The sequence below is a fragment of the Oryctolagus cuniculus genome, chromosome 9 (genome assembly GCF_964237555.1).
Source record: "Oryctolagus cuniculus chromosome 9, mOryCun1.1, whole genome shotgun sequence".
Classification (NCBI taxonomy): domain Eukaryota; kingdom Metazoa; phylum Chordata; class Mammalia; order Lagomorpha; family Leporidae; genus Oryctolagus; species Oryctolagus cuniculus.
Window position 1 is genome coordinate 60,970,617 of NC_091440.1, and position 18,522 is coordinate 60,989,138.

Sequence of the window (18,522 nt, forward strand, 5' to 3'; positions counted from 1 at the left end):
AAGCAGAAACAAGCAGGCGTAGGCTTTTTATATGTGGTTGAAGCTATTAGCTCATAATAAATTTATGTTTTTATAAGCCTCATGGTAACCACAAAGAAAAAACCTGTACTAGTCATTTACAAGATAAAAATAATGATAGCAAAGCTGATAACTACAGGAAACCATCAAATCACAAAGAAATATTGTAAGAGAAGAGGAACAAAAAAATTTAGAACAGCCCCGAAAATGGCAATAGAGAAAAAAAAAACAAAAAACCTTACATATCAATAAATACCTTAAATGGAAATGTATTAAATTCTCTAATCAAGAGTGGCTAAATATATTTTTTTAAAAAGAAGATCTAGGGGCCTACGCTGTGGCACACTAGATTAATTCTCTGCCTGTGGTGCTGGCATCCCATATGGGCACCGCGTTCTAGTCCTGGTTGCTTCTCTTCCAGTCCAGCTCTCTGCTGTGGCCCAGGAAGGCAGTGGAGAATGAATGGTCCAAGTTCTTGGGCCCCTGCACCTGTATGGGAGACCAGGAGGAGGCACCTGGCTCCTGGCTTCAGATTGGCGTAGCTCTGGCTGTTGCGGCCATTTGGGGAGTGAACCAATGGAAGGAAGACCTTTCTCTCTGTCTCTTTCTCTCACTGTCTGTAACTCTACCTGTCAAATAAATAAATAAAATTAAAAAAAAAAAGATCCAATTATATGCTGCCTACAAAAGACTCACATCAGCTCTACAGACACACATAGGATGAATGTGAAGAGATGGAAAAAGATATTCCATGGAAATCATAATCCCAAAAAAGTACAGGTATCTATATTTATACTACACCAAATAGACTTTTTGTTTAAAATACCACAACAAATAAGCTCATTATAAAGAGATCAATTCAGCAAGTGGTTATAATAATTATAAGTTTTTATGTGTCCAGCATTAGAACACATAAATACCTAAATAAATAAATCTTTTTGAAAAATTTGCTTTATTTATTTATTTAAGAGAAAGAGCTACAGACAGAGAGAGTAAGAGACAAAGAGAAAGGTCTTCCATTGGCTGGTCAACTCCCCAAGTGGCCTCAATGGCCAGAGCTGGGCTGATCCGAAACCAGGAGCCAGGAGCTTCTTCCAGGTCTCCCATGCAGGTGCAGGGGCCTAAGCACTTGGGCATCTCCCACTGCTTTCCCAGGCCATAGCAGAGAGTTGGATTGGAAGAGGAGTAGCCAGGACTTGAACCAGTGTCCAAACGGGATGCCAGCACTGCAGGTAGCGGCTTTACTTACTAAGCCACAGCACTGGTCCCCTAAGGCAAATATTAACAGAGCTGAAGGGATAAAAAGGGAGCAACACAATAGCAGTAGGGGATGCTAATACCCTACATTCCAAAATGGATACATCATTCAGAAAGGAAACCAGTGTGCAAACAGTGGGCCTGAGCAGTATTATAGGCCAAATGGAACTTACAAACCATTTTTGAAACTTTCCATCCAACTGCAGCAGAATATACATACTTTTTAAGCACATATGGAATACTGTCACATGTTAGGTCGCAGTATGATAGCTCATCTGTTACACTACAAAACAAGTTTCAACAAACTTAAGAAGGCTGGAATCATATCAAATATATTTTCTTACCATAGTGGTATGAAATTAGAAAGCAATAGCAAGAGGAATTTTGGAAAATATTGAAGACTTTAAAATACAATCCTAAATAGCCAATGGGTCATAGAAGTGAATGAAAGGGATATTTTAAAAATACCTTGAGACAAACCAAAATGATCAAATAACATATCAAAACATGAGATACAACAAAATGGTCCTAAAGGGTAAGTTAATAACTATAAACATCTATACTAAGAGAAAAAAACTCAAATAAAGGACCTAATGTTATACCCCAAGGAACCAGAAAAAGAACCAACTAAGTCCAAAGTTAACAGAGGGAAAGAAGTAACAAATACTAGAGCAGATCTAAATGAAAGAGGAGGCATAAAAAATAGAAAAGATCAATGCAACTATAATTTTTTTCTTTAAAAGATAAAACTGACATTCCTTAGGTAGACTAACTAGGAAAAAAAAGACAAGAAAAACCAAATAAATAGAATTATAGGCACAGTCATTTGGTCTAACAGCAAAGACACATCCAGCATCAAAGTACCTGAGTTTGAGTCCTGGCTCCACTTTCAATTCCAATTCCATCTTTCTTCTAATGTGCATCCTGGAGGCATCAGGTAATAGCTGAAGCAGATGTGTCCCCACCACTTACAAAGGAGACCTTGATTGAGTTTTTGGCTCCCAGTGGTTCCCAGCTTCAGCCTGGCTCAGCTCCTGACATTATGAGGCTTTGAGGAGTGCAACTAACAGATGGGAGCTCGCTATCTGCCTGTTTCTCTCTCTGCCAAATTAATCAATAAATAATTTTTAAATAAATAAAATTACAAATGAAAGGAGACACATCATAACTGATACCACACATCATAACTGATACCTATGCAAAAGTTCATAGGAGACTACTATGAACAATTATATACCAACAATTTAGAAAACCTAAAAGAAATGCGTAAATACCTAAAGACATAAAATCTACCAAGACTGAATAATGAAGAAAGAGAAAATCATGAACAACCCAATAATGAGCAAGGATATCGAATCAGCATTAATCTGATTGCATCACCTTGCAGAAGTTCAGAACCTGTTTGATGAATTCTACAAAAAGTTTAAAGAATTAACACTAACACTTCACGAATGCATAAAAAAAATTGAATAAGATGTAAAATTTCCAAAATCATATTGCTAGGCCAGCCTTATCCTGATACCAAGCCCAGACAAGAACACTACAAGAAAAGAAAATTTCAGGCCAATATCGCTAATGAACATAGATTAAAAAAAAAAAAGCTCCAAGAAAAATATTAGCAAATCAAATTCAACAGCATATTAAAAAGATACTAGATGAGCAATGGGGATTTTTCCCTGCAATGCAAGGATGGTTTAACACACACAAGTCAATAGATGTGACTCCTTTGTGAGTTCCCAGCAAAATTGAGGTTGCAATACGAGAGGCTAGTAACCTCATTACAAGGGAAAATGAAGGTGAGGGTGTGGGTACTTACAGTGTGCCTTTATGGGATACTTCTTTTACAGGCAGACAGCCTTATGCCTAGCTGACCAAAAACCACAGGGTCTTTAACAAGAGAATCTTGTTTGTACAATGAAGATACCCTTTTGGTATCTTATGTGTGCTATCACTTTGGCACTAGGAGAGCTAAACTTGTGTTCTGACCAGCATCCCAGGTAAAACTCAGCCTTGGGTAGCTCCTAGTTCCATGGAGGGAAGATGGAAATTGAAAACACCACTATAATATGTAACATGTTCAGTAAGTGTTGCTTTCCAATCCTGAGCAAAGAGTAAACAGTGGGTCAGACAAGCAGTCTTCTTGCCCTGACTTGCATAAGGCTAGAATAAAGAATCAATTCAGGGAGGGGTGCCATTAGGAATACACAGGGTTCTAAAAGAAGTTCATGAAAAAGTTGTATTCTAAAGAAATTATACATGGACTTAAAAAAATTTTTGCACCAAATAAACATAACTTAATTCCATTTTCACTCTCATATAGAAGTGAGGAACTCAGTCTTATAAACAACAAAGATGCCTCTAAATTCTTACTTCTGATCACTGGTATAGTGATCCTTTGGATATTATACAGAACAAAGTTAAACTTTCATTCAAAATTTACCAAAGCAACAACAAAAAAGTCTACAAAAATTTACTACAGAGACATACCATATAATTAAAAATGTACTCTAATCACTCTATTCAATACAGTATTTAAATCCTTGCCAGAGCAATTAGACAAGAAATAAAGACATCCAAATAGGAAAGGAAAGAGTAAAACTGCCTGTTCACAGATATCATGATTTTGTATGAGTCTACCAAAAAATTAGTAGATAAATTAATTCAGTAAAGTTGCAGTGTACAAAACCAACATGAAAAAACAACAACCAGGGTTTCAATACACCAACAACAAACTAGCCAAAAGCAACCCCATTTACAATACCATCAAAATACTTAAGAATAAATTAAGCAAGGAAGTGGAAGATTAGTATACTAGAAACTATAAAACACTGATGAAAGTATTGAAGAAGACAAAAATAAATGTGACAATATGCTATGCTCATGGATTGGAAGATATTGTTTAAATGTCCATAGTAACCAAAGTAATCTACAGATTCAATGCAATTTCCACAAAAATTCAAATTATATTTTTCACACAAAGAGGAAAAACATATATTAAAATTCATACGGAATCATAAAAGACCCCAAATAGCCACTGCAATCTTGAGCAAAAAGAGCAAAGCTGGAAAAATGATACTATTTGATTTTTTAAAATTATACTACAGAGCTATAGTAATCAAAACAGCATGGTTGGGGAACAAAAACAGACATACAGACCAACGGAATAGAATAGAGAGCCCAGAAATAAATAAACTCATGCTCTTTGATATTGGTTTGGATAATGACTTTTTTGACTATGAAGTCAAACACACAGGCAACTAAAGCAAAAATAATTAGGACTGTATCAAACTAAAAAAGCTTCTGCACAGTAAAGGAAAAAGCATAGTACTGAGACAACCTAAGGGCTGATATCCAAAATATATAAGGAATTCAAACAACTCAATAGCAAGAATACAAGTAATCCAATTAAAAAGTAGGCCAAGATCTAAACAGACATATCTCAAAAGATATTTGCCAACAAGTATATGTTTAAATATTCAGTATCACTGATCATCAGGAGATACAAATAAAAGCTACAATGAAATAATGAAATATCACCTCACATCTGTTAGAATGGTTAACACACAAATTACAATTTCTATATGCAGGTATACAGACATAAGTGAATGCAAACAACTATAAATAAAAAGTTGAGTGTTAAAAAAAATAGAGTCACCTGCCTCTTTTTATATGAACTTACTGGTTCTCAGAACTCAGGATCTGATCTAAATAAACTTCTTGCTTTCCTACATTAAAGAACCCTAAAAATGGTAAAGCTCCTCCATGCTATTGATAAGGGAAGATCACAATGATGTCTGAATAATCACACCTACCTGCCTGATAAACGTAATAATGGGAGGCATGGGGCTGCCATTGTGTCTTAGAGAGCAAAGCTGCTGGCATGCCATAGGGGTGCCAGTTTGAGTCCCAGATGCTCCACTTCCAAAGCAGCTCCCTGCTAATGCACCTGGGAAAGCAGTGGAGATGGCCCAAATGCTTGGGACCCTGTACCCACTAGGGAGACCTGGAAAAAGCTCCTAGCTCCTGGCTTCAGTCCCAGTCCCAACCATGGTGGACATCTGGGGAGTGAACCAGCAGATGGAAGCTCTTTCTCTTTGTCTCCCCTCCTCATACTCTGAAACTTTTCCTTTTAAATAAATTATTCTTCTTAAAAAAATCTGTACATAATTAAGATACCATGTAACCAACTTTTAAAATTTTTTATTTATTTATTTTGAAAGCCAGAGTTACAGAGAGAGAGAGACAATCTTCCATCCACTGGTTCAATCCCCAGATGGCTGCAACAGCAAAGCACTGGACCATGCCAAACCCAGAAGACAGGAGCTACTTCTAGATCTCCCACTTGCATGGCAGGGGCCCAAATACTTCAGCCATCTTTTGCTGCTTTTCCCAGGCCATTAGTAGGGAGCTGGATTGGAAGTGGAGCAGCCAGGTCTCAAACTGGTGGTTTTATCCACTATGCCACAATACTGGTTCCAATACCAGGTTTTTTTAGATTCTACATATGAGTGAGATTGTGCAATACCTGTCTCTATGTGTTTGGTTTGTTGCCCTTAGCATAGTGCCTCCAGGTCCATCCATTTTGTTGTAAGATACAAAATTTCACCCTTTTATGGCTGAATCATATGCCTCTGTGTATAAGTTTCTCTATGTATTCATCAATGGCTGGACACTTAGATTGATTCCATTTCTTGACTATTATGAACAGTCTTATTCATACACTAAACATGCCAGTGCAGATGGCTCTTAGATTTCATTTCCCTTGGATACATATCCATTAATGAGACTGCCGGATCACATGGTAATTGTATTTTTAGTTTTTTGTGGAACTGCTATACTCTTCTCCACAATGGCTCTACTAATTTACATTTCCACCAACAGCATCTAAGAGTTGCCTTTTCTCTACACCTCTACCAGCATTTGCATATTTCAGTATTTGTTATGGATTTGGCAAGATTTGGATCCCCAAATTAATGCAGATATTAAAATCCCCAAATCTTATACTAACTGTTAATAGATGAATGCTAATGATTGGTGGATTAGGGAGGGTAGAGATTTGTTCTACTTATGAGGTCTAGGAGGTAGCCCAGCTGGAGGTCTTTAGGTCACAGAGTTTGCCCTAGGAAGGCAGTTCTGCCAAGAGGGTTGGTTATTTAAGCCCCAAGTTGAGCACAGCTTCCCTCTCTGTTTCCCAGCTCATCATGGGATCCTACTTCTGCACATGCTCAGCTCCTGGAAGCCTCTACCAGATGCCAGACTGATGGAGCCACTTACTCCTGAACTGTGAGCTTCCGCACTGCAAGCCAATGTAAAACTTTTTTTTCTCAAGAAGCTCTTCTCAGGGATTTTAGTGAAAGTAAAAAAAAACAAAACTACTATACTCTTATTTTTTAAAATAAATACTAAGTGTGCATAGGCAACAACTATAATAATGACATTATCAGTCTGGCATGAAATTGAAAACATTTTTAACTACTGCTGATATATTACTGAGAGTCACCCATATTCTATTATTTCCAATAAAGTACACTTATGAAGTAACTTGTTATTAGCATAAGGATTATAGCTTATGACTTTATGATTTGATTTCTAAAATTCCCCACATATGCAATCGTTACCTATTTATTAGTACTTTGATGAAAACTACTGAATTAATTATTCCATACAAGGCAAAACATTGATAGTTTTACAATTATAAGTAATACTATCATGCATTATAATTTCATTTATCTATTAAATATGGCAAAGAACATTACAAATAGTTATTAATACTCTTATAGCATGCTTTTGTTATACAGGTAAGAAACTTCCAAGAAAATATCCCTTTAAATTAGGAGGGAAATTTTATTCTGCTTTCTAGGCACCATGATGGTCGATTTTATGTGTCAACTTTGACTTGGATATGAAGTACGCAGATGTTCAATTAAACATTACTCTGGGTGACTCAGCAGGGTATTTCTGGATGAGTCTCACAGTTGATTGCCTATCCCAATATGGCTGGGCATCATCTAAGACCTTAGAAGTCTGAATAGAACAAAAAAGGAGTAAGTAAAAGTGAGTTCTCTCTGCCTATTTTCTGAGCTGGGACATCAGTCTCGAACTCAAGGTAGAATTTACATCACTGGCTCTCCAGAGTCTCCAAGTTGCAGACAACAGTTCATGGGAGTTCTCAGCCTTCAAATTCTTTTGAGCCAATTCTGTACATCTCTATACATATCTCCATTAGTTCTGCTTCTCTAACGAACCCTGACTAATACAGGCACCAAATTTTATACTCTTGATACCTTGAAATAAATTGTAAGTTTTAAAATAGATTCTACCTAAGTCAGTCGGGAGACAAAGCACTCTTGTTATTAATGAGAAATTTATAAAGACTTGGTTTGACTCCCTTGAAAAAGATGGATGAAGTCAAAATGTGGAAGTTAGGATGTCACTGATTACATATATTGTTATTGGAAAACCAAATTTCACAAAAGGGATTTGAAAGTGTTGAAATAAGTAAATTCTTAGTCTTAGAAAATTTCTTCTATGTGGGAAAATAAAAGATACTAAAAAAACTGGAAGGATGACAGATTGTAATAAAATAAGACAAGCTACAGAATTATGTAGAAATTCTCCAAGACAGATAGAAATATTTTTAAACCTTTATGAGAGAAAAGGGAAAAGTCAAGGCAAAGACAAGAAGGATGGAAATAAATACAAGACAGAGAGCAAGGAAAACAAGAGAGAGAAAGAGAAAGAAACATATTTCCACTGCATTTGGATAACAGAGAGAAGTGAGGATTGTGGATTAGATGCATAAGGGAAAAAAGGATTTTATTTGAGTTTAGCTGTAGGAAGAAAAATTTAACCAAGTAGTTAAAGATGATCCTATGACTTCATGTGTTAAACAGCAATTATTTCTACTAAAAGTCCCATCAACTTACTTTCTCTTAAATTTGATTGCATTTTTAAAAAATGACCTAAATGAAAGATCTCCGCGAGTGAGATCCCAGTGAAAAGAACAGGTCATCAAAGAAGGAGGTACCTTTCTCTGAAGGGAGGAGAGAACTTCCATTCTGACTACGACCTTGCCTAAATATGATCAGAGTCGGTGAACTCAAAAGGCTTCCATAGCCTTGGCAACTCATGACAAGAGCCTAGGGTGATTACTGATGCCATAAACAAGAGTGTCAATTTGTTAAGTCAACAACAGGAGTCACTGTGCACTTACTACTCATGCAGGATCTCTGTCCTTAATGTGCTGTACATTGTGATTTAATGCTATAACTAGTACTCAAACAGTATTTTTCACTTTGTGTTTCTATGTGGTTGCAAACTGCAAACTATTGAAATCTTTACTTAATATATGCTAAACTGATCTTCTGTATATAAAGAGAATTGAAAATGAATCTTGATGTCAATGGAAGGGGAGAGGGAGCGGGAAAGGGGAGGGTTGTGGGTGGGAGGGACATTATGGGGGGGAAGCCATTGTAATCCATAAGCTGTGGGGAGCAACCCGGACTAGACTAAGTTACTGGAATTAAGACTTATTCTATGCATCTGCTCTCCCACAATATGGCGCTGGGAGAGGAGAAAACAGCTTCTACACAGCCGCCTCCAGTTCAACCAATAAACAGCAGGACCTGCTCCTGATTGGAGGAGAGCAGCGTACTCGGCGTGTGGGCAGCCGAGTTGGGATTGGAGGAAGAGGACTATAAAGGAGGAACATCTAAGGGGAACATCTATCTGAAGGAACACCTGTGCAGCCCCCAAGAGAGCCGGCCGGCGGTGTGCGCTCCCCCGTGGAAGTGGGGAATGTGGCAGGGGGAACTGCCCTTCCACGGAGGTGGAAGGGTCGGTAGCCAACCCGGGAAGAACCAGCAGCAAACCCGGGGAGGGCCGAGCAGATGAAAGAACAGCGCAGGGTCCTGTGTCGTTCCTCCACGAAGAAGGGGAGCGACATAATGGTGCCGTGACTCAGATAGGGAAACTTAGGAGGGAAGAAACGGGAAGAAGTGGAAAATACCGGAGAGAGAGACTAGCAAAGAGCCTAGGGGAAAGCTGGACGAAAAAGGTGCCGGAAGAAGCTATCAAAAGCCTAGGCATAGACTCAGATACGGACTACGGGGGGAAGCTGGGAGAAATCTCTAAGGTCGAAAGCGAAAGTGAAAGCTCGAACAAACAGACTCGGATACGGACTGTGGGGAGAAGCCAGGAGAAATGAGGGAGGAATATTGTTGGAAGAAAACTTAGGGAAATATACCGGGTAGAGAAAAATGTTAGGGAGGATGAAGCCGCGAGTGCAGGCTGAGGCGGAAACGTAAGCCAGTTTGGAATTCTTTAAGTCAGCCCGGGGGGCAAAAGGCGAAAATCTGGAACCAGAGGCAGAGACGAGGGCCGCCAGGTTGGAATCCGTCAGATTAGCCCGGGGAGCAAAGGAAGGGAAGCCAGACCGAAAGGCGCAGACGCGTGAGCTAGGTTGAATTCGCCAGGTTAGCCCGGGGAACTTAGATTGAATACTAGTGGCGGAAACGTGAGCTGGGGCTGTGTGACTCGCGGAAGCCGCCGTGTGCAGAGAGAGCACGGGGCGTGAATAGATAGGGAACGCGGGGCTGGCGCGAGGCCGTGGTGCGGACGCGAAGGGCGTGGAGACCGCGGAGCGCGCGAAGCCAAGCCGCGCAAAGCCGGGAAGCCGCGCAGATGGGAGAAGCGCGGGCTGAAGCGGCTCAGAGCCGGGAAGCCGCCGAGAAGCAGCCTCGGGGCGGGTGCCGGGAAGCCGCAGGGATAAGAGAAACAGAAGTTTAGAAGTAAAATGAGAGAAATAGGAATGCTGGTAGATAGAAGTAAAATAGGAGAAATAGGAATGCCTGGAGATAGGGAAATAGAGAAAAATAAGGCCTCCCCTCAACATGGCAATGAGAGAGCTTGGATTCGGTCTGCCTGATTAGGGAGGTGGTGAGCACCTACGGGCGGCTAGCAGTTTATGCGCCGCAGGTCACCGAAGACAGGCACGAATTAACATCAATAACTCTCCCCACAATACCGCAATGAGAAGGCTTGGATTCGGTCTGCTTGATTAGTAAGGCGGTAAGCATCAGCAGGCAGCTCGACCAGAGTATGAGCTGCAGGTCACCGAAGATAGGCACGAATCAACACCAATAAGTCTCCCCACAATACGGCAATGAGAAGGCTTGGATTCGGTTTGCCTGATTGGTAGGGCTTGTAAGCACCTGCAGGCAGTTCTAGCAGAGCAGAGCATGCGCTGCAGGGCACCGAACTCAGGCACGCATCAGCGCCTAAAAACCTCCTCACACCATGGTGAAGAGAGGACCTGGATTCGGTTTGCCTGATTGATAGGACATGTAAGCACCTGTGGGCAACTCTAGCAAGCAGAGCAGAGTGTGTGCCGCGGGGCACCGAAGACAGACGCGTATCAACGCCAAAAATAAAAAGAAAGGGGGATCTGTGGGGAGCAACCCGGACTAGACTAAGTTACTGGAATTAAGACTTATTCTATGCATCTGCTCTCCCACAATATGGCGCTGGGAGAGGAGAAAACAGCTTCTACACAGCCGCCTCCAGTTCAACCAATAAACAGCAGGACCTGCTCCTGATTGGAGGAGAGCAGCGTACTCGGCGTGTGGGCAGCCGAGTTGGGATTGGAGGAAGAGGACTATAAAGGAGGAACATCTAAGGGGAACATCTATCTGAAGGAACACCTGTGCAGCCCCCAAGAGAGCCGGCCGGCGGTGTGCGCTCCCCCGCGGAAGTGGGGAATGTGGCAGGGGGAACCGCCCTTCCACGGAGGTGGAAGGGTCGGTAGCCAACCCGGGAAGAACCAGCAGCAAACCCGGGGAGGGCCGAGCAGATGAAAGAACAGCGCAGGGTCCTGTGTCGTTCCTCCACGAAGAAGGGGAGCGACAATAAGCTGTACCTTGGAAATTTATATTCATTAAATAAAAGTTAAATTGATTGCATTTGACTTTGCATTTAATCTCACTATATCAGAAGAAAATCTCAGATCTGCCATATTTGTAATGGTATAGAAAGAAATCTGGAAATCTTCCCTTGTCTGTATGCGAAGAGAAAGAATAAACTTACGTTTTTTTCAACACAGGACATCACTGGTATCAACACTGAAAAACAAGCGACCTAATACTTGAGCCAAATGATTTTAAGATTTGTACAGTGTATTATAAAACTTACTAATCTTTAAAAAAAACTTATTTTATATACTGCTACAAATTGGTATTAAAGCTAAGTATTCTTTTACTTCATATAAAATCTAGCCCTAAAAATAATTGAATCTAAAAATAAGGTAAAACCTACAGATGAAGTGTACCTTTATACATGTACAAATAACAGGGAAGTCTTCACATTTTCTTGGAAAATAGATCACTTGTTCCTATTAAATTCTTTATTGAGTCAAACCTCTAGAAATTCATCATTCATTAAAGTGAACTATATCAGTTATTATAAAAACTAAATTCTTTCTTTAACCCTATTAAATTAATTTTGGGGCTGGCACCATGGCTCACTTGGTTAATCCTCCGCCTACGGCACCAGCATTCCATATGGGCACCGGGTTCTAGTCCCAGTTGCTCCTCTTCCAGTCCAGCTCTCTGCTGTAGCCCGGGAGGGAAGTGGAGGATGGCCTGAGTGCTTGGGTCCCTGTATCCCCATGGGAGATCAGGAGGAAGCACCTGGCTCCTGGTTTTGGATTGGCACAGTAGCAGCCATTTGGGGAGTGAACCAACAGAAGGCAGACCTTTCTCTCTGTCTCTCTCTCCCACTGTCTATAACTCTACCTATCAAATAAAAAAAATTAATTTGTGTCCCAGAGAGATCAATATATTTTAGTTATAAATATGTTAGTATAAGGAAAAAAGAATCTCATGTTTGATCTCAGCAGCTTGGTTTCTATTATGAGAACCAACTGATCAACAATTCGCAAAATCTGCAAATACCAATTTCAGTGCCTAATATAAGCTTTGGTCCAGTTCATAGAAAAAGCCCATGAGAGAGAGAGAAAGAAACAAATTTATCTCCACAAGTTGTTACAGTTATTACACTTCTCTATTCCTGTCATAAGTCTATGCTTCCAGAAACCACTTTTCTCTAGAGTTTTTCTCTAAAGCTTAATAAGCAGAAAACACAGGAAAAGAAAAGCAGTTTTCAGAAAATGTGGTTACTTTGCTTATTACTGTACCATTTTTCTACTCCTTGAAGGACAACTATGAGGTTGACATATGTTTGAAAATATTCGAGTGACAAATTATATGCCTTTCAATTATCAGCAACTGTATTTTTCAGAGAAGATCAATACAATATGAGCAAATTACTATATTAAGTGGCAGATATTAAGCCGGCGCCGTGGCTCAATAGGCTAATCCTCCACCTTGCGGCGCCGGCACACCGGGTTCTAGTCCCGGTTGGGGCGCCGGATTCTGTCCCGGTTGCCCCTCTTCCAGGCCAGCTCTCTGCTATGGCCAGGGAGTGCAGTGGAGGATGGCCCAGGTGCTTGGGCCCTGCACCCCATGGGAGACCAGGAAAAGCACCTGGATCCTGGCTCCTGCCTTCGGATCAGCGCGGTGCGCCGGCTGCAGCGGCGGCCATTGGAGGGTGAACCAACGGCAAAGGAAGACCTTTCTCTCTCTGTCTCTCTCTCACTGTCCACTCTGCCTGTCAAAAATTAAAAAAAAAAAAAAAAAAAGTGGCAGATATTAGAAGAGATTGGCTTCATTATTCAGAAGTATACCAGGACATATAATTTTAAGCCACCAATTTTAATGCTAGTAACTTCCTACCTTTGTCTATCTATCCATCAACATACCGAATAGGAAGAAAAAAAATTAAAATAAAATGATACTTTCATGAGTTTATTGTACTCCAAAAATATATATTAAAAAAAGTGCTTTCAGATTCTTTTTTTTTTAGATTTATTTATTTATTTGAATGGTAGAGTTATAGAGAGTTATACCCTTTTATACCTACCTACCTTTGCTTATCTTTCTTGAGATATGATTATGAAAGCTATACAAAATGCTAGAGGTATGGCTCTGCCACAGTTTTTTATAAAGACATGATGTCTTCTCTTTCGTTTCTAAAACTGTTTTCAATGCAAATAAAACTCCTAAATGGTGCCTTGGTGCCCTGAATGAGTTAAATTGTCCAGAGGGGGAAAAAATTAGTTTCAGTGACAATTATCTTATGTACCATTACAATAGATGCTTTTGCTAACATCCCTAAGTTATCAGTACTACGTAACTAGGGTCCCTTACAAACTCAGGCCAATTCAATTAACAAGCACAAAGTACATTAAAATAGCATAAAAGGAATCTTCTCAACAGAATCATTTGAAATAGGAGAACTAACAAAATTTTCTAGTATCCAATGTCACAACAATGATTTAAATACAAAATGGTTGAATACAAAACATAAAACAATTGTTTAAATATAAAATAATATAAATATAAAATATAAAAATATGAAGATTCTGCTGTAGATTATGGTAGGGTCTACCATAATCAGCCAAAGATTGATATATAGAATAAAAAATTAGCAAGACAAAAATGCCTTAGGAGAGATCATTACCAAAACAAAAACAGTGAATTTCACTCTTAAGAATACCAGCTATAAGTCTGCTTTCTTACCGTACCATCAACAACATGTATAGCCACCAAAATAAACTATTCAAAAATAAATGTAACCAAGGAGATAAAAGACTTCTACACTTAAAACTACAAAACATCGCTGAAAGAAATTTACAAAGACATAAATAAATGAAACACAATAATGTTCATGATTTGGAAGACAATATTATTTAGATCATAATACTACCCAAAGTATTACACAGATTCAACAAAATTTCAATTCTCAATGGCTTTTTTCATATTCAAATAGAAAAATCCATCCTAAAATTCTCAGGGAATCTCAAAAGATCCTGAAAAATCAAAAACGACATTCAAAAGAAAGAACAAAGTTGGAAGTCTCATATTTGCCAATTTCAACAGGAATAATAAAGCCATATTAATAATAAAAATTATAATTGTCGCTCCCCCTCTTCATGGAGGAACGACACTAAACCCTGCCTGGGCTTCATATCCGAGTCACGGCACCATTATGTCGCTCCCCCTCTTCGTGGAGGAACGACACAGGACCCTGCGCTGTTCTTTCATCTGCTCGGCCCTCCCCGGGTTTGCTGCTGGTTCTTCCCGGGTTGGCTACCGACCCTTCCACCTCCGTGGAAGGGCGGTTCCCCCTGGCCACATTCCCCACTTCCGCAGGGGAGCGGCACACCGCCGGACGGCTCTCTCGGGGGCTGCACAGGTGTTCCTTCAGCTACATGTTCCCCTTAGATGTTCCTGGTGCATGCCGTCTCTCTCCTCCTTTATAGTCCTCCTCCGCCAATCCTAACTCGGCTGCCCACACGCCGAGTACGCTGCTCTCCAATCAGGAGCAAGTCCTACAGTTTATTGGTTGAACTGGAGGCAGCTGTGCGGAAGCTGTTTACTTCTCTCCCAGCGCCATATTGTGGGAGAGCAGATGCATAGAATAAGTCTTAATTCCAGTAACTCAGTCTAGTCCGGTTTGCTCCCCACAATAATAAAGTAAAAATAATATGATAAATAAAAACTATATTAATATTAAAACTATTGTCATCAAAATAGTGTGATGCTGGCAGAGATCCAAACCAATGACATAGAAAGCTCATAAATAAACTTCTACTTACACTCATGATCAAGTGATTTGTAATAAGAATCTCAATCATGTGCTAAGAATTCTTAACCATGTGGGTGCCAGTTCGAGTCCTGGCTGCTCCACTTCCCATCTAGCTTCCTGCTAATACAATTGAGAAAGCAGAAGGGGATACCCGGTTTGGTGGCCCCTGCTTCCATGTGGGAGACCCAAAAGAGGCTCCTGGATCCTGGCTTTGGCCTGGCCCAGCCCTGGCCTTTGTGGTCATGTGGGGAGTGAACCAGCAGATGGAAGAGTTCCCTCTCTCTGTCTCACCCTCTCTCTAACTCTGCCTTTCAAATAAACAAATTTTAAAAAGAAAAGATATTCAATATTAATAATATTAGTCACCAGAAAAAATGCAAATCAAACCCACAATGAGTTACCACTTCACATCCAGTAGGATGACTATCATAAAAAAAATCCAAAAATAGAAAATAAGTATTGTGGAGAATGTGGAGGAATTGTGTACATCCCTTTAAAACAGATTCTTTTGTTTGTAGCCCAAAAGTTACCAATGCTGTTGCAATTCCTCCTAAACTGTGGACAATTTGATCAAAGGGCACAAAATACCTTAGACCAGCATAATAAGAATCACTGCTGGTAGAAATGTAATAGGATATAACTGCTGTAGAAAACAGCTTATTGATAACTCAAAAAGTTGAATACAGAATTATCATATGATCCAGCAAATCCCATGCCTAGGTATGACCCCAAAGAATTAAAAGCAGGGACTAGGCCGGTGCCACGGCTCACTAGGCTAATCCTCCGCCTTGCGGCGCCGGCACACCAGGTTCTAGTCCCGGTTGGGGCGCCGGATTCTGTCCCGGTTGCCCCTCTTCCAGGCCAGCTCTCTGCTGTGGCCAGGGAGTGCAGTGGAGGATGGCCCAAGTACTTGGGCCCTGCACCCCATGGGAGACCAGGAGAAGCACCTGGCTCCTGCCTTCGGATCAGCACGGTGTGCCGGCCGCAGCACGCCAGCCGTGGCGGCCATTGGAGGGTGAACCAACGGCAAAGGAAGACCTTTCTCTCTGTCTCTCTCTCTCTCACTGTCCACTCTGCCTGTCAAAAAAAAAAAAAAAAAAAAGCAGGGACTAAAACATACACTTGTACAACACTGTTTATAGTAGAACTATTTGCAAAAGCCAAAAGGTAGAAACCACCTAAGGATCCATCAACAATGAAGGGATAACAAAAAGTACAGATAATACAACATAATATTATTTGGCCATAAAATGGAATTAAATTTTGATATGTGTCACAACATGACCAGACAAAAAGGACAGAAATATGATATTACTTATACAAGGTTACTAACATAGGCAAATTCATAGAGACAGAAAGTAAAAGAGAGGTTAAGAGCATGTGGGGAAGAGGAGGGAATCAGGAATTATTGCTTCAGATGATAAAAAAGTTCTGGAAAGAGAAAGTGGTGATAGTTACACAACATTGTGAATACGCTTAAAGCCAGTGAATTATATAATTTTAAATGGTTAAAATGACAAATTGTATATATTTTATCACAATAAAATATATTAATCTATGGTATGGGTATTGCAGTGCAACAGCTTAGGCCATCATTTTGGATGTCTTTATTCCACATCAAAGTGTCTGGTTTGAGTGCTAGTCAGGGCTTCTGATCCAGCTTCCTGTTAGTGCTCCTAGGAGGCAGCATGTGATGGCCTAAGTTCTTGGGTTCCTACCCTCCATGGGGGGCACCTGGATGCAGTTTCTGGCTCCTGGCTTCAGACTGAAATAGCCCTGACTATTGCAGGCACTGGAGAGTGAATTAGTCTGTGGAAGATCTCTGTCTCTCACTCTCTGTCATTCTTTCAAATAAATAAAAAATCTTAAAGAATAACAATAGTAATCTATTCAGTGAATACCTAATTATCTCCCATTGCAGCCAAAACCAACTTTGCTTATATTTCCAAATTACCAGTAAATGTAGTCTGTGTGTGTGCATGAACATAAAGCAAACCTCTTAAAAAACAGATCCTGGAGCACCAGTTCAATTCCTGGCTACTCCACTTCCAATCACGCTCCCTGTTAATGAGCCTGGGAAAGGAATAGATTACCCAAGTACTTGTGCCCCTCATCCATGTGGGAGACCTGAATGAAGCTCCTGGCTCCTGGTTTTGGCCTGGCCCAGTCCAGGCTATTGTGGCCATTTAGGGAGTGAACAAGTAGATGGAAGATCTGTCTCTCTCTGTATATATCCCCTTCTCTCTCTCTCTCTCTCTCTCTCTCTCTCTCTCTATATATATATATATATATATATATATACATATATATCTGCCTTTAAAATAAATAAATAAATCTTAAAAAAAAAAAATTCCAGGTCCTGGTATGCTATACACATTCAATAACATAGAATGGACCTACAAAAGTTACAAATAAATATAAATGCATTACATCAAAAACTTCATATGTTAACAGTCCAAGTGCCAAAAACGAATGTTGTACCTGATACAGCATAATAGGTTCTATGTTGTATCCTAAGGTATCAGCGAAGTTCTTAGCAATGACTGTTTTTCCACAACCCTACAAATGGAAACACAATCACTCAAAGGATTGATCAAAACAAACCATAGCCACAAAACTGAAGTTTACAGTGAGGCTGCCATTCTTACCTTTCCTCCCACTAAACATATGTCCTTAACCATGTGTGACTGCATCATTTCAGCCAGGAGCTGCTTATGGCCTAAAGTCTGGATGAAGCAGTCTGATGCACAAGGTTCACTCAATGGTCTGGTCCCAGCTGGCACCTACAATTAAAGAGAGGCAAATATAATATGCATATGCTTTTCTCAAAAGTTTAGTAACTTAAAGCACCTAATTCCCACGTGAATATCCTCCAGTAATTCCTTGCTCAATTCCACCCTAAACTATATTTTGATATTTCAATAGAGCAGAAACTATTTTCTCATTTACAGATCTTATGATGATTATCATCAAGCTTTCAAATCAATCATTTCTCTAAAATCCAAGTCCCATGTTCTCAGACATTCATAACAATCATGTCATTTCTGTGGTATTTATAACTTATAATAACAGTGTCAATGGAGAATGAAGTGTTTTCCCCCATATTTACTTGTTAGCATGAGATTTAAAATAAGTCTTAGGGCTAGCATTGTGGCGTAGAGAGTAAAACCACTGCCTGCCTGCGATGCTGGTATCCCATCTGGGTGACAGTTCGATTCCTGGATGCTCCACTTCCAATCCCACTCCCTGCTAATGGCCTGGGAAAAGCAATAAAAGATGGCTAAAGTGCATGGGTCCCTGCATCCATGTGGGAGACCCAGAATAAGCTCCTGGCTTCCAGCTTTGGCCCAGCCTGGAGCTGACCACTGAGCTATCTGGGGAGTGAAACAGAAGATGGAAGATCAATCTCTCCCTGTATCTCATTCTCTTTCTCTCTGCGTCTCCCCCTCTCTGCATAATGCTTTCAAATAATAAGTAAGTCTTTAAAATAAAATGAATCTTTCAACAGAGTATGACCCAACTACTTGGGAATCTGCAACCAAC

The 18,522-nt window shown here is 40.2% G+C and overlaps 1 protein-coding gene across 2 annotated transcripts in view; it reads right to left on the minus strand.

Moving 5' to 3' along the window:
• The window catches only part of VWA8 (von Willebrand factor A domain containing 8), a 407,530-nt gene that overhangs the window by 270,278 nt on the left and 118,730 nt on the right, over positions 1-18,522 (minus strand). For both annotated transcript variants that reach the window (XM_008260014.4, XM_051850641.2), the window contains 2 exons: positions 17,628-17,762; positions 17,461-17,538 (listed from right to left, as the gene is read on the minus strand). In XM_008260014.4, coding sequence (XP_008258236.2) covers positions 17,461-17,538; positions 17,628-17,762 — 213 coding nt within the window. The remainder of the gene's footprint in view (positions 1-17,460; positions 17,539-17,627; positions 17,763-18,522) is intronic.